At 33.5% G+C, this 16,861-nt stretch overlaps 2 protein-coding genes and 1 pseudogene across 2 annotated transcripts; all 3 read left to right on the top strand.

Annotated features, from left to right (window-relative positions):
- The first annotated feature begins 448 nt into the window (after positions 1-448).
- On the top strand, positions 449-3,365 carry LOC120068557 (pentatricopeptide repeat-containing protein At1g04840). Its single transcript, XM_039020372.1, has 2 exons — positions 449-1,872; positions 1,953-3,365. Exons 1-2 carry the CDS (start codon positions 705-707, stop codon positions 2,783-2,785), a joined length of 2,001 nt encoding a protein of 666 aa, XP_038876300.1. The 5' UTR covers positions 449-704; the 3' UTR covers positions 2,786-3,365.
- Positions 3,366-5,780: 2,415 nt separating this feature from the next.
- On the top strand, positions 5,781-6,509 carry LOC120067530 (uncharacterized mitochondrial protein AtMg00810-like). Its single transcript, XM_039019080.1, has 2 exons — positions 5,781-6,082; positions 6,242-6,509. Exons 1-2 carry the CDS (start codon positions 5,781-5,783, stop codon positions 6,507-6,509), a joined length of 570 nt encoding a protein of 189 aa, XP_038875008.1.
- Positions 6,510-10,842: 4,333 nt separating this feature from the next.
- LOC120067529 lies at positions 10,843-16,289 on the top strand (annotated as a pseudogene).
- The last annotated feature ends 572 nt before the right edge of the window (positions 16,290-16,861 follow it).

The following is a 16,861-nucleotide window of genomic DNA, read 5'->3' as shown; positions in this document are numbered from 1 at the left end:
CCGAGAATTAATTTAGCCCAACTCATATCTATTTTATCCAATATTTATTTGGTCCACTTTTATTTTATACTTATTTGACCTAAAACTTAAGATATTGGTTGTTGTATAAGACATGAATTTATTTTAGTTCAAACTTTTATTCAAATTTTATTTAATAAGTGAACTTGTAGAATTTGACTTGTGGATTTGTGAATTTGTAAAATTTGACTTATGGATTTGTGAGCTTGGAAATTTGTAGAATTAGTTTATTCTATTTCATGGATTTACCATTTGTTTATTTTATTTAATGGATTTTAGTCTATTTTTTAGGATTCAAATTTTAAAATAATGAAATATATGAAATTTAAAAGAAAATATATAAAAATTTAAACAGAGAATCACGCAAGATTAACCAAAGAATCCCTACCCTGTCCCCGGGAAATGGGGTAGGGATAGAGGTAAATTTTTTTACACGGATGGAGATAGGGAACCCTCCCCATCCCGACTTGACACGGTCCTATTGCCAATCCTAAGTTGTTCCGGAGAGAAAGGAGGAGGAAAAAAAAAAAAACTGCCGAAGTCCCAACTCCAATCCAACGCGTTTCCCACTCTTCTAAACGGCAGAAACAGACCTCGCAAAAATTTCCAACACTCAAAATTCCAAATCAATAGATCCGATACTTCAATTCTATGCCCTTCGATGGAATTAAACTGGAAATAACAGAATGAAAGATCTCCATGTTCTTTACAAGCCAAGGCTCGCTTTTTTCAGCTCAATGTCTTCATCATCATCTCCGATTTCATCTCTTGAAACCCATTTCATTGATCTAATTCATGCTTCCAATTCGACCCACAACCTCCATCAGATCCATGGTCAACTCTACCGCTGCAACATCTTCTCCAGCAGCCGGGTTGTGACCCAGTTCATCTCTTCGTGTTCTTTGCTAAATTCTGTCGACTATGCCGTCTCCATCTTTCAACGGTTCAAGTTGAAGAACAGTTTCCTTTTTAATGCGTTGATTCGAGGACTCGCCGAAAATTTCAGGTTTGAGAGCTCAATTTCTTACTTTGTTTTAATGCTGAAGTGGAAAATTAGCCCTGATAGGCTTACTTTTCCGTTTGTGCTCAAATCAGCGGCGGCTCTTTCCAATGGTGGCGTTGGGAGGGCTTTGCATTGTGGGGTTTTGAAGTTTGGTCTTCAGTTTGATTCTTTTGTGAGGGTTTCGTTGGTGGATATGTACGTGAAAGTTGAGGAGTTAGGTTCTGCCTTGAAGGTGTTTGATGAAAGTCCAGACAGTGTAAAGAATGGAAGTGTGTTGATTTGGAATGTTCTTATTAATGGATATTGTAGAGTGGGGGATTTAGTAAAAGCTACGGAGCTATTCAAGTCAATGCCGAAGAAGGATACCGGATCTTGGAATAGTTTGATCAATGGTTTCATGAGAAAGGGGGACTTGGGTCAAGCAAAGGAACTGTTTGAGAAAATGCCTGGAAAAAATGTTGTTTCTTGGACTACAATGGTGAATGGATTTTCACAGAATGGAGACCCTGAAAAGGCACTGGAAACTTTCTTTCATATGCTTGAAGAAGGCGTGCGGCCAAATGTTTACACAATTGTCTCTGCACTTTCAGCTTGTGCAAAAGTTGGTGCCTTAGATGCTGGTCTAAGGATCCATAGTTATCTTTCAGGCAATGGTTTCAAATTAAATCTAATAATTGGAACTGCACTTGTGGATATGTATGCAAAATGTGGAAATATTGAGTCTGCAGGAGAAGTGTTCCATGAAATGAAGGAAAAGGGTCTTCTTATTTGGAGTGTTATGATCTGGGGCTGGGCTATCCATGGATATTTTAAGAAAGCTTTACAATACTTTGAATGGATGAAGTCTACAGGTTTGACTTCATATCATGATTGTCATTCTCTGAATTTTATACTTTCTTGTTCATAAACTCAAAACTCAGCATGTTTTCAGGAACAAAGCCAGATGGTGTGGTCTTTCTTGCTGTTCTTACTGCATGCTCCCATTCTGGACAAGTAAACGATGGACTTAAGTTTTTCGACAGTATGAGACATGACTACTTGATTGAGCCTTCTATGAAGCATTATACACTGGTTGTAGACATGCTAGGCCGGGCTGGTAGACTAAATGAAGCTCTAAAGTTCATATGTGACATGCCCATAAATCCGGATTTTGTGGTGTGGGGTGCTCTATTTTGTGCTTGTAGGACTCATAAGAACATTGAAATGGCAGAACTAGCATCCAAAAAGCTTCTTCAGCTTGAACCGAAGCATCCGGGGAGTTACGTGTTTTTGTCAAACGCATATGCTGCAGTAGGGAGATGGGAAGATGCAGAGAGAGTGCGAGTTTCTATGCAAAATCGTGGTGCAAAAAAAGATCCAGGATGGAGCTTTATTGAAGTGGATGATAAATTACATAGATTTGTTTCTGGTGATAACACTCATAACCGTGCTGTAGAGATATACTCAAAATTAGATAAGATAAGTGTAGGTGCTAGAGAAAAGGGCTACACAAAAGAAATTGAATGTGTACTTCATAATATTGAAGAGGAAGAAAAGGAAGAAGCATTGGGATATCATAGTGAGAAGTTGGCACTTGCTTTCGGGCTTGTTAGTACGGGCCCCGGAACGACCATTAGGATTGTGAAAAACCTTAGAGTCTGTGTGGATTGTCATTCTTTCATGAAATATGCCAGTAAAATGAGTAAGAGAGAGATCATTTTGCGGGATATGAAGCGATTCCATCATTTTAAAGATGGTGTTTGTTCATGTGGAGATTATTGGTAGAAAGTTTGTTGATCTGAGAGAGTGGAAGTACTGAAGCTTCCAAGAACAGATCCAAACGAACGAATGCAGCCTCTTGTAATAAAGGTTTGATGGTTTCTGATAATTAAACATCCCTTAAATGATCCAAGTTCTTGACTGCTGATATGATTCTATGCACATCTCATTTTGGTCTCAAGGCTGGTGAATCCCATTGTCTGCAGTTTCACAAAGAAAAAAGTTGGGTTAAATTTAAATTTTGGTTCCTATAGTTTGGAGAGTTAGAATTTAATATAGAATTTAGGTCGTATAGTTTGGTAAAATCCTCATAAGAGTTCCTATATGAGTATTTTATCAAATCATAGGGATTAAATTCTGACTAGAAATTTGCAATTTAACCAAAAAGTTGCCTTGGAGATGCTAAGAAAAGAAAGAAAGGATTGGCATTGTTATTTGTTGAAAAATAGAATATTTGCCTTAGGGGCATTTTTGTCTTTTCATGTGTTTCCTGGGGTTTCATCTTTTCTATTTAAACTGTAGCCTCTGGCCATTACTTTGTAATATATTATTATAATAAAAGCTCTCTGCATCGTGGTTTTTTCTCCCTGTACTAGGGTTTTCCACGTAACAAGTGTGTGCCACTTTCTCTTCTCTTTACTTTTCATCATGGTATCAGAGCAAGATCTAGCCACCATTGAGGAAAACCCAATAGGAGAATCGCAAAGGCCATCTGGCACTACAAATACAGAAATCGAAGTTGTCGTTAAAATAGCCATGGAACCGTATTTTCAGATGATGATGCCCTGATTTCAGGAGATGATTGGATCAGCCATTAACAAGCTGCACGGGTCTGTTGATTCCGGCCCTAGTCAGCCGCACGAACAGGTCGGATCGCATGGGCCAGCCGCCTATGGAGATTATTGGAAAAACCAGTAGATCTCGGTCGAGTCCAAGCCACATGCGTTGATCCTCGCTGACGGTGTTGAAGCCCAGCCAAACGCTCGCGTTGTTCCAACCGCACGCGATGCCCAATCGCCGGTGCTCGAGGTCCAACCGCCTGCAAAGTCCATGCCACCGCGAAGTCCCAGCCGAACCTGATTTTCCAACCCTCGTTGTTCCAACCGTTGGATAATACCCAGCAGTCGTTCCAGCCGCACGAGATGAACAGAAGACCATTGTTCCAGCCGCACGAGATGAATGGAGTCAGATAGTAGGCATTGATGTCTAGATGTGATACCTAGTTGCGTGAGTAGCGTCGATCTGAGCCACGAGCTTCGATCTCTCAAGCTGTTCTCAAGCCGTCATCACATATGGCTGCCGGAATCGCTCGCAATTCCTTCCAATCGAGCGATTCTAATCCTTTCCAGCCAAGCAGATCTGACTACACGTTCAAGAACTTGGCCCAGTTGCAATTTCAGATTAAACAACAGAATGAGTCAATACAGCAGCAAATGGCTAGTTTTGGAGAGGCGCTTGGAACTACGCCAAATGGCCATAATTATTCAGAAAGCCCGGTAACCTTTCCCTAATTTATCTACAACTCAATTATTTTCTAGGAATCCTACTAGTTGTATTGTAGGAGAGAAATTAAATGGCCATAATTATTTTTCGTGGTCCCAATCTGTGAGAATGGCTCTCGAGGGTCGTCATAAGTTTCTTATACACATCTAGATGTGTATAAGAGACAGTACCAAAACCTAGATAAGGATGCGACCCTCAGGAACGCGTATGGAAAGGAGAGGACTCTCTACTCCGATCTATGTTAATAGGGAGTATGGAACCCCAGATTGGAACGCCCCTGTTGTATGCTGCTACTACAAGGGATATTTGGGAGGCTGGGAAAAAGTTGTACTCCTTATGACAAAATGGAGCTCGTCTATATGCGCTCCATAAACAAGTCCATGAATGTAAACAGGGGACCATGGACGTCATAGCTTACTTCAATAAGCTGTTTGTGTTTTGGTAAGAGATGGATTTATGCTGAGAATTGATTTGGAGCTGTCCGTGTGGAGGAGTTTTGTACTATCAGTTCGAAGAGACAGACTGGGTCTATGATTTTTTTGGCAAGACTTAACCCAAAATTTGATGCTGTGCAAAGTCAAATTCTGGGAACTCGCCCAGTTCCCTCTTTGATGGAAGTATGTTCTAAAATCTGTCTTAAGGAAGATATGTCTAATGCCATGAATAACCCAGTAACTAAATCAACAGATTCCGCTGCGTTTAAAGTGTTAGGAACTGACAAACAAAATGGAAAGGATCCTCCAGTCTATGAACACTGTAAGAAACCCTGGCACACTAAGGAGCAATGTTGGAAGCTACATGGTCGTCCTCCAAATGGTAAAAGATGACAATCAGGACCTGGACGTGCTTTAGCAAGTGAATCTACAGTTGGTCATCAACCACAGAATCAGGAGACGAGTCAGAACGACTCTAGTACAGTGGGTGTCAGTGCCATCGCACAATTAGGTATGCATCACTCTTGTGGCCTTGTTAGTATAAACGGTAGAAAACCATGCATTCCAGACTCAAGAGCTACAGACCATTTAACTGGCACGTTCGACCCATTCTTGTCTTATTACCCGAGTGTTGGGAATGAGAGGATCAGGATCGCTGATGGATCCTTCGCCCCTGTGGTCGGAGCCGAACCCGATTAGTGGCCAGAGGTTTCACTCAGACCTTTGGGATAGATTACTTAGAGACTTTCTCTCCATTAGCAAAGTTAAACACAGTTCATGTGCTCCTCTCGGTTGCAATTAATAAGAATTGATCTTTCAACCAGTTTGATGTGAAGAATGCATTCTTTAATGGCAAATTAGAAGAAGAAGTTTACATGAATTCGCCTTTAGGATTTGAAAAACAGTTCAGTCACAAAGTTTGTAAATTGAAAAAGTCTTTGTATGGGTTGAAGTAGTCTCCGAGGGCCTGGTTTAGCAGATTTACTACATTTGTAAAATTGCAAGGGTACAGTCAGGGACATTCAGACCACACCTTGTTCACAAAGAAGTCTGTGTCTCGGAAAATGGCAATTCTAATCGTATATGTTGATGACATTGTAATCTCGGGGGATGATGCTTCAGAAATAGAAAGATTGAAGAAAAGGATGGCTGAAAAATTCGAGATCAAGGATTTGGGAAAGTTAAAGTATTTTCTCGGAATAGAGGTGGCCCGGTCGAAGGAAGGCATCTCTGTCTCTCAACGAAAGTATATGCTAGATTTGCTTAAAGAGATAGATATAATAGGATGTAAACCTGTTGATACTCCTATGGAAGCAAATACTAAGCTGAGTGATCTGAGTAGTAGTGCATCAGTTAACAAGGAGAGGTATTAGCATTTGGTCGGGAAGCTCATTTATCTCTCCCATACGAGACCAGATATTGCACATGCAGTAAGCGTGGTTAGCCAATTTATGTAGTCTCCTTATGAAGAATATATGAAGGCAGTGGAATGAAATTTGAGATATTTAAAGGCTTCTCCAGACAGGGGATTAATGTTCAGAAAGTCAGACAGACGATGCATCAAGGCCTACATAGATGCTGATTGGGCAGGCTCAGTGGTCGACAGAAAGTCAACATCGGGCTATTGTACGTTTGTTTGGGGTAACCTTGTTACATGGATGAGTAAAAAACAAGGGGTGGTTGCCAGAAGTAGTGTCGAAGCTGAATATAGGGCCATGAGCCTTGGGATATACGAAGAAATATGGTTGGAAAAGGTCCTAATTGATCTTACCAAAGTCATGATGGGCCAATGAAACTCTATTGTGATAACAAGGCTGCTATAAGTATTGCAAACAACCCTGTTCAGCATGACAGAACGAAGCATGTAGAGATTGACCGACATTTTATCAAAGAAAGGCTTGACAGTGGAAATATCTACGTTCCCTATGTTCCTTCTAGTCAGCAGATTGCAAATGTACTCACAAAAGGACTATCACAACAACTCTTTGACTCATGTGTTAGCAAGTTGGGTCTTGTTGATATTTACGCTCCAACTTTAGGGGGAGTTTGAAAAATAGAATATTTGCCCTAGGGGCATTTTTGTCTTTTCATGTGTTCCCTAGGGTTTCATCTTTTCTATTTAAACTGTAGTCTCTGGGTATTACTTTGTAACACATTATTATAATAAAAGTTCTTTGCATCGTAGTTTTTTCTCCCTATACTAGGGTTTTCCACATAACAAGTGTGTGCCACTTTCTCTTCTCTTTACTTTTCATCATTATTTACCAAGAAATTCTTACACTCTGCAAAAGGTTTTCTAACTTCTCTTTAGAGATGGGAGTGGATCATCAAGAATATATCAACAATGGGTTTGGTGGCAAGGAAGGTATGGAAACAGAATCTCAATTGAGATCAACTTTTAACCATGGCTATTTTATGTCCATAAGCTTCAATAAAATCCAAAAACAGTTGAAGGATGATCAAGTTTTGGGGACACATTATGAGTCATTTTGCTATGACTTTCAAGGGTTTGAAAAAAAGAAAATATATTTTTTGTGTCTTTGAAAAGTCATTTCAAACTAACACTGAGGAAGGTGAACTTGTTTGTTGTTACCAAGTTGGAGAATCAAAGTAATAATGAAGTGTTGGGGATCATTCAATTCAATCAACTTGATGCTGGTGCTTCAAAGCAACAAAGAGGGTCAACTATATTAGAAAATTGATCATATTTTTTTCTTTCTTTTTAAGTTAAAAATTTTGTGGGATGAGAATTTGAACGTTTGACCTTTTAGTTATGCTGTAATGTCTCAATTACTAATCAAGCTATGCTCATGTCAACTTAAAATGTAGTCAATAGTAATTTGGTAATATATATTTATAAGTAACAAAATTAGTCCTAGTTACCGGCCAAAAATTTAGTTTAATAAAATAAGGATTATGACCTTATTATTATTATTTTGAAAAAAATATTATGATGTTTTAATTGGGTTATTTAGATTTGGGGGAAGTTTTGAAAGGTAATTAGGGAGGGGTAGGGGAAAGAGGGACTTTTTTTGTCCCCATCCGAATGTGTCTCTTGAAGAGAGGCATTCGGGAATATTTTATTATTTTTTTATTTTATACACTGCATTAAAAAATAAATAAAATGGTCAGAATGCGTCTGTTGAACAGACCCATTTTAACCGCGTCGTGCACGTCAAAGTGAGTTGTCAACTCACTTTGATCCGCGTGGTCAGAATGCTTCTGTTCAACAGACGCATTTTGACTAATTTTGTCGTTTTCCCCCTCGTTTTACCATAAAAAATCTACCTTCCTTCATTCCTTCATTCCTTCCACCGTTTTCATCTTCTCCTTCACAAATTTCATCCTCCTTCACCGATTTCATCTTCTCCTTCACCGAAACCTTCATTTCATCTTCCCTTTCATCATCGAAGTCCTCAAGAGGGACTTTTTTTCTCCCCATTCGAATGCGTCTTATTTTATTTTTATTTTTATTTTTTACGGCGCATTAAAAAAAATAAATAAAATGGTCAGAATGCGTTTGTTGAACAGACGCATTTTGACCGCGTCGCGCACGTCAAAGTGAGTTGTCAACTCACTCTGACGCAGGTCAAAGTGACCGCGTCTCGCGCGTCGCGCATTTCCACCTTCATATCATTAACTTGTTTCAGTGCAGTATTTTATTTGGTAAGTTGATATATTTTTGTTATTTAACTTTGAATTAAGTTTTTGATTATTTTTACTGATTTTTTTTTAATATTTATTTTGTTTACAATGGATATTATTCAAAGTTTTTTTTGGTAATGTGCAATATTTTTCTTTTAATAAGTTGATATATATTTTTATAGTGGGTTATTATAAGGGAGAATTATATGTGATTAACATTGTGTTATATGTAGTCCACTTTACTAGTTGGTATTTGGTAGGTACTCTATTGTTGCTTTTTTGGTTGGTATTTAGCCATCAAAATGAGTATGTTTCTTTGGTTAAATATAATAAACTGTAAGTATATCTTTTTGGTTTTTATCTATTTCTTTAAAAATAATTACCTTGCAATTTTATTGTTACTTTGGTAGTTTTTTTAGGATGAAAAATTTTATTTAGATAACAACTCACACTTTGATAAAAAAGAAGTATAAAGTTTCTAACCTATTTCTTATGCATATTTATAAACAACTCACACTTTGTTCAAAATAAACCCAACTTATTTCTTATGCATATCAAATTATGATAATTATTTTAAAAATATAGTTTAGAATGTTCAACTATGATTTTTAAAATATTACATAATAGTCTCGAATTATTTATGTTTAAATATATAAAAAAGTCATTAACGAAAAAAAAATATTACATAGTAAAAATAATGTTTTTTTTTCATACTTTAAGTAAAAATAATGTAACTCAAAATTTTAAAAATAAAAATTATCTTTAATTCATGTTGAAAGAAAATTTTAACGAAATCTAAAAATAGGTATTTAAATATGTTATTAATGGAAAAAATAAATCTTTTCAAATGTAAAATTTATATTTAAATTTTTTTTCATTTTGCTAAATTTTAAAATTTATTAGTAGTTTTTAATGTAAAGTTAAGAATATGTTTCTAATGGAAAAAAATAGTGATATTATTTTATGTTGTGGAGAAAATTAAAAAAAAAACTAAAACGGATTAAAGAAAGAATTTAAAGTTGATAGTGACATTGGATTTAAAATAAAACGTTCAATTATTTATGTTTAAACATATAAAAAAGTCATTAATAAAAAAAATATATTACATAGTAAAAATAATATTTTTTTTCATACTTTTAATAAAAATAATCTAACACAAATTTTTAAAAATAAAAAATTATCCTTAATTCACGTTGAAAGAAAATTTTAACGAAATCTAAAAATATGTATTTAAATATGTTCTTAATGGAAAAAATAAATCCTTTTAAATGTAAAAGTTATATTTAAATCTTTTTTTATTTTGTCAAGATTTTAAAATTTATTAGTAGTTTTTAATATTAAATTAAGAATATGTTCCTAATAGAAAAAAATAATGATATTACTTTATTTTGTGGAGAAAAGAAGAAAAAAATTAAAACAAATTAAAGAAATAATTTAAAGTTAATAGTTAAGAGTTTAAACATATAAAAAATCATTAATAAAAAAATATTACATAGTAAAAATAATATTTTTTTCATACATAGTAAAAAAATACTTTTAGTAAAAATAATGTAACTCAAAATTTTAAAAATAAAAAATTATCTTTGATTCACGTTGAAAGAAAATTTTTAATGTAAAATTATTAATATATTCTAATGGAAAAAAATAGTGATATTACTAAAACGTTGTATTTTATAATGGATTAATTGGAGAAACAAATATGTAAAATATCCATAATTTTGTATTATTTTTTTTACAGTGGCTGTTATTTCCGAGAAAATTCTATAATCAAGTCATTCAAAGGGTATGTATATAGTTATTTACTATTATTTGGAATAATGTATTGATTATTGAATATTGAATGTTTGAATGTTAATGTTAATTTTATTGTTAGTAATATTGTGTTGTTGTTGTTATGTTTATTGTTTATCTAGTCAATTTATTTTGGATTATTCACCTTAATATTGTAAATTTTATGATGATTAAAGAACAAAGATTCATGTCATTTTAAAAGAATATTTATCATTGATTTATGGTCAAATGATGATGCATATAACAATGATTTTGTAACTATTTTTTTTATTATTTTTTGGTTTGATGGTAGATATTATTTTTTTAAAAAAACATTCCTTTATTTTTACATATTTAAAAAAAATAGTAATAACACATTAATATAGTTGACCTAATATATACTTACAAATATTATAATAAATATCATATTGCATTTGCCAAACTACGATGGACGTTGTGGATTTTTTATGTTATATGCATGGAAACATTGTTAATGGGTCAAACGAGATAGAATATGATAGGTAACCATCTCTTCGTATAAACATGCATCATCAAGTTGACTTCAACACATTAATCGATGGATTATGTGATGCATTATCCATAAATTGAGATGATGGGGTAGAGGTAATATTTAGATATGGTAGTTATGTAGCGGGATCTACTTTCTATATCCCTATCTCATTACAAAGTGAGACTAATGTACGGTTCATGATGAGCAACGCTCCATACCCTCCAAATAGAGTTGAACTGTATATATCCCAACCTAGTGTCACAAGTCCAGCATCAACGAGAGAAGAAGTTGAAACTACTATTGAGTTTGAAAGTCATGATGTGAAGGATGAGCATTGTGATCCAACTATTGCCACAAACGACGAAGAAGTTGAAATAGACAATGATGATGTTGATCTAGATCAGCTATCTGGTCAATTTTATGGCGTATATGAAGTCCACGAAACATTTACTGAAATAGACCTGAACGAGATGACCATTGAATCTGATTTGACAACGGGGGAAGATAGTAATATGGGGTCTGATTCACTGCTTAAAGGGATGATATTCAATTCCAAATTGGATTTAAAAAATGTAGTAAAAAACTATTCAATCATTCGACATTAAAATTCTGAATTCATTGAGTCGAAGAAAACAACATGGGATGTCAGGTGTAAAAGATATGGCAATGGGTGCACGTGGAGACTTTGCGCTGTTAGCCGTAAAAAAACACGATAAATTTGAAATTACCCAGTACAATGGCCTACATTCTTGTGTGTATGCAAGATTGAGTCAGGATCACAATCAATTGGACTCAGATCTAAATGCATCTGAGGTAAGCAACATAGTGAAAAAAATCCGTCAGTTGACATCAAAACATTACAAGATATTATCTTGAAGAAGTATGGTTATTCCGTCAGTTACTGGAAAGTGTGGGACGGAAGAAGAAAGACAATTGCGAAGATATTCGGAGATTGGATCGAATCATACAATTTACTGCCCAAATGGATGAATATCTTACAAATCACAAACCCCAGTACAGTCGTCCACTAGAGGCTAAATGAGGTGGATTGTGATGAAAGGATTGTAATATTTAGTAGCATGTTTTGGTCGTTTGGACTTGTTATTGAGGGTTTCAAGCCTTGCAGGCCGCTACTTCAAATTGACGAAACCCATTTGTATGGGAAGTATGAAGGAACATTGTTAATAACTATCTCAGTTGATGCAAATGGTAACGTTTATCCGGTTGCATATGCCATTGTACCGGAGGAAAGTACTGACTCGTGGGGCTGGTTTTTGAGAAATTTATGGGATCATGTGGTGCATAGAAGGGAGGGAATGTGTCTAATTTCAAATAGACACAAAGGCATTATATCTGCGGTTAGAAACCCTAACAACAGTTGGGTTGGAGTATACCCTAACAACATGTGATAAAAATCTTTAGAACATGAATTATAAAAATGAATTTGACTTTTAATTTAATTTAAATAGTAAATGAAAAATATAAAAATAATGAAAGAGATAATAGTTAAGATAATCTATACGTCTTTTTTAATTATATTAAATATGAAACGTGATGGGTGCTGAATGATTGAACGAATATAAATTTCATTATTCGAAAATAGAAATATTGGATATAAAGTTTGAACGTAATCTAAGAGGTGAAATAAAATAAGATATGAAGTTTGAAAGAGTGATTTTGACATGACCAAATCACTTTTACTATTACCAAAATCACTTCACCCTAACTATAGTTAAGCTTGACAAATAAACAAATTTGATTTTAGAAAAGTAAAAATCACTTTAAAAATGATTTTGGGAGTATAAAAAATTTGGTCATTTTGGAATCTGATTGACCAAGAATTAGTAATATAGCACAGTATAAATATTAACATTTTCCAGCGTCAAATCACGATTTTTCCTCAATTTTCTTCTCTAATATTAGTAATTCAAAATTGAAAATCACTTTTAAATGTATACAAAAAAATCATATCATACCATACATTGAAATGATTAAATAAAAATCACTTTTACAAAATCAATTCTACATTAATTTTTTTTTTTTTTTCAAAAACTACCCTCTCACTTTCAAATATGTCTCGAACAAATCAAGTAAAAACAATTATCTCAAATAAATCAAGCAAAAACAACTTAATGACAAAAAAATATTAGATTTTTTTTTTTTTTTACTTAATTTTCACTCTATGTAGACCTGATATTGAATCAACTACATGAAATCTTTAATCCTAATTTTAGCATAATATGGGAAAAAAAGATAGAGAAATTCACATGTTGTATGAACTTCCAAATTTCTTAAAGCATCTTCTATCATAATCCTGTCTCCACCATCATTCATCCCAAGATTTGATTCGTTATTGAATTTATTTCTTACTTCTCTTTATTTTTAGTTAAAGGAAATCATCCATCTTAGTAGACAATTCACCATTGTTTTCTTTTTTTTCCTTTTTTCTTTATTGAATCTCTCTCCCTATTTTTTTTCTCAATCTTTAGTGATGGTTTCTCTCAAATTGTTACCTTGAAATTGGAAGGAAAAGGGAAATTTTCATGCTCTTTCCATAAATTTTTTTTTGTTTTATTAGTTTTTTTAAGAGAGTTATTGGCCAACACAAAAAGATATGTATACCAAAGAGGTGTGACTTTAATGGTAAAATAACAGAAGAATGTAAAATTAAATGGAAAAAAAATGTGTAAAAAAGGTACGTATAAAACTATGGAGGACGGTGAGGGTGAGGGCAAAAGAGTAATTATAAAAAAATTTAAGGTAAAGAGAAACTTAATCATTGTTCCCCATTTAATAGAATAGAGATTGATTTATTCCTAATTAATAGTACCAAACATAGAAAAAGAAAAAAAAAATTAAGATTTTTCAAAATCACTTTTTAACCCATTGTTTTAAATGACATGATTACTAAAAAAAAAAAATTTAAATATAATAAAATATCATTTTCTATCAATGATTTTGAAAACCGTCCCTCAAAATTGACTTTTAATTTAAGTTGATATTACTACTATTCGGTTGATTTAGGGCGAAACTTCGTGTATTCGAGCGGGACAGTTCAAATATTTTGCATAACGGACGTTGAGATGGTGAAGGAAATTGGTCTATCAACCACGTTAAGTTTGGGAAAGCCTGCCCACTTGTCGAAGGATAGTGGGCCCTTATTGGGCCTGGGTATTTTGGATCAAGTGGCCCAATTTGGGTCCACCAAAGGAAGACTATTGCTCCTCTCTACCTTGATATAGTCGAGGTAAAATATCATTTCATTTGTTTTTTTAAATTGGTAAACACATTTAATCCAACCATGTTTGTTCTTGCTTTTTTGTTTTCAAAATTGATTTAACTTTTCATTTTAGTCTTTTTTGTTTCAAACTATAGTTTATTAGTTATTGGGTTAATAGATAATCCAATGTGATCATGTGATAAAAGTAGGGTTAAAATATACTTTTGGTCACTAAGCTTTCATTGAAGTAACACTTTAGTTCATGTACTTTTGTAATGATTTAGTATCTATCATGAAATATATTGTTAAGAATTAATGAAATTTCTTACACATATAGAGATCAGAAAATCAAATTTAGTTATAAATTATATTGACCAAGTCATTATGTAATAAAAATTGACACTTAATTTTGATGAGATTTTTCATTATAGGGACTAAATTATTAAAAATTTCAAAGTAGTATAAGGTCTACGTTGTTACTCATTAAAGTTTATGGATTAAATTGTTACAAATTTGAGAGTACACTAAAGCTTAAGGACTAATTTGTTACTCATAAAAATTTAGGGTCAAAAAATGTTTTTTAACCTAAAAGTAATTTATGGATGTGGGGGTGATTTCATATTTTGAGTTAAATTAACAGCCTTAGTAGTCATAGAGTTAAATTATTATGTCTATGAACTTTAAAAATGTATTTTCATAGACGAGCGAACTTTAAATTCAATGACTGATATGTCTTTAAATTTAAAACTGATCTAGCATGTCCTCTAAACGTCTTTGAACTCTTAATTTCTTATATGTTAATCCATGAACTTTGAGAGTTTTGTCTACTTGATCCATAAAATTTCAAAAGCTCATAAGCTAACTTTGTAGTACTGAAAGTTCTGAGACCAATTAGACACAGAATTCAAAGTTCATGAACTAAATATGTAGTTTAGCCTTTTATATATAATAGATCCATCACAGATTCCTCATTGATCTATTTGACATAAAATTAACTTCGTGTCTAATAGATCCATACATTTTATCCCATTATAGTTTAACGATTTTAAAACGAAAATCCATTTATTTATAGGGCTAATTATTTGGTTTAAATGATAGAAGATGAACTGAAAGATCTTTGAATTTACCAAACATGACAAATCTTATGGTGGAATCTGTAAAGTCTATGGTAAGATCATGGGAAACCATAGTTGACAATGATGGAGGACAATATGAAATCAATATTGATAGCTATCTTAGAACCTTATCTGCCGATATTATCTCGAAAGCATGTTTCAGAAGTAATTATTGTGAAGGGAAAGAGAATTCCGAAAACTTAGAGCTCTTCAAGTTATCATGTCCAAAGCAAGCATTGGTGTCCCTGGGTTCAGGTATATATGTGGGAGATTTGATCCTCCGACCTTAAGAAAAAGAGTAAATGTTAATTACTGATACTGTTGAGCTATACGTATTTTGACACCGAAACCATCCATCAATGTAATTAAATATTGATTTGATTTATATCGTGTGAGTAACAAATCTAAGTGTTTATGTGCTAGGTATCTCCCCACCAAAAGCAATAGAGAAATATGGAAGCTTGAGAAGGAAATAGAATCAATGGTTTTAGAAGTGGTAAATGAATGAATCAAGAAGGGTTCAAACGAAAAGGACTTGTTGCAAATAATTCTTGAGGGTGCAAAATGTCTTGATGAAGACAATAACTAGTTGAAGATATCTCGAGACAAGTTCATTGTTGATAACTGCAAAAACATATACTTTGCTGGCCATGAGACGACAGCAATAACAACATCGTGGTGCTTGATGTTATTAGCAATACATCTGGATTGGCAAGCTCGTGTTCGTTCTGAAGTACTCAAATGTTGTCAAGATCACGCTCTCGATGCAGAAACAATTAAGAACATGAAGACGGTAGTTTTACTTACTAATGTCGAAACTTTGAATGGTTTGTTTGGTTACAAGAATTCAATTCTTATGATCTTAATTAATTTCTGATTGCCTGTTAGTTGATGATGGTGATTTAAGAGACACTTAGGCTGTACCCACCAGGTGTTTTTATCACAAGAGAAGCATTGGAAGACATAAAATTCAAAAACATTACGATTCAAAGGGATGAGTTTTCAAATTCCGATCTCAATGCTACATCATAATGTTGATATTTGGGGACCGAACGCGCTCTTGTTGGATCCCCAGAGGTTCAGTAATGGCGTCCTCAAAGCTTGCAAGAATCCACAGGCTTACATACCGTTTGGGGTCCGGTCTCATGTGTGCGCCGGCCAACATTTTGCATTGATAGAGCTGAAAGTGATTGTGAGCCTTATTGTGTCAAAATTTGAATTCTCTCTTTCATCTTCTTATGAGCATTCCCCTGCCTTCAGCTTGGTTGTGGAGCCTAAAAATGGAGTTATTCTCAATCTAAGGAAGCTCTGATGTTTCTATTAATAAATTTTGGATCTGAAAATCTTGTAGAACTTGTGAAATAAAATAGTTTATACACAAGTTATGAGATGTTTACAGGACAAGGAAATTTGGGTTTCAACTTAAATAGTATTTATTACATTTGTAATCCTTAGTTACATAATCTTGTTGTTCTAACAAGATAATTTCTTTAATATTTACATATTTAGTTTTTGAAATGAATTATATAATATTATCAATTGCATTAATTAATTGGGCTGAATGGCTAAACAAGACAAGTCTTGTTTGCTTGGTTGGTAGGATACTAGGATTTAAATTCTATATTTAATATCTTGCTCCTTCTACTCAGTTTGAGAGTTGAAAATTTTTTGTGGGATTTAATTATTGTTATAGACAAGTTTTTCAATATTGAATGTTAAGAGTTTTAATTTTAGTTCTCTATTTTTCTAATTTAGCTGATTTAATGACACTTTCTTATATTTATCATTTCTATAGGATCCATTTTGAAATGAAATATCAACCCAATAAATAATATGGTTTATCAAATGTTGTTTTAAATTTTAATTTTCGATTTTTGAAAATTG

This window comes from Benincasa hispida, chromosome 12, assembly GCF_009727055.1.
Source record: "Benincasa hispida cultivar B227 chromosome 12, ASM972705v1, whole genome shotgun sequence".
NCBI lineage: Eukaryota > Viridiplantae > Streptophyta > Magnoliopsida > Cucurbitales > Cucurbitaceae > Benincasa > Benincasa hispida.
This window is presented reverse-complemented; position numbering and strand designations above follow the sequence as displayed.

What these genes read in the sequence shown, in the direction of transcription:
- LOC120067530 (XM_039019080.1), top strand. Translation starts at nt 5,781, where the DNA reads ATGGCAATTCTAATCGTATATGTTGATGACATTGTAATCTCGGGGGAT. An exon ending in GCATCAGTTAACAAGGAGAG is followed by an intron (nt 6,083 to 6,241) that starts GTATTAGCATTT and finishes TTCTCCAGACAG; the next exon opens with GGGATTAATGTTCAGAAAGT.
- LOC120068557 (XM_039020372.1), top strand. Translation starts at nt 705, where the DNA reads ATGAAAGATCTCCATGTTCTTTACAAGCCAAGGCTCGCTTTTTTCAGC. An exon ending in TGAATGGATGAAGTCTACAG is followed by an intron (nt 1,873 to 1,952) that starts GTTTGACTTCAT and finishes GCATGTTTTCAG; the next exon opens with GAACAAAGCCAGATGGTGTG.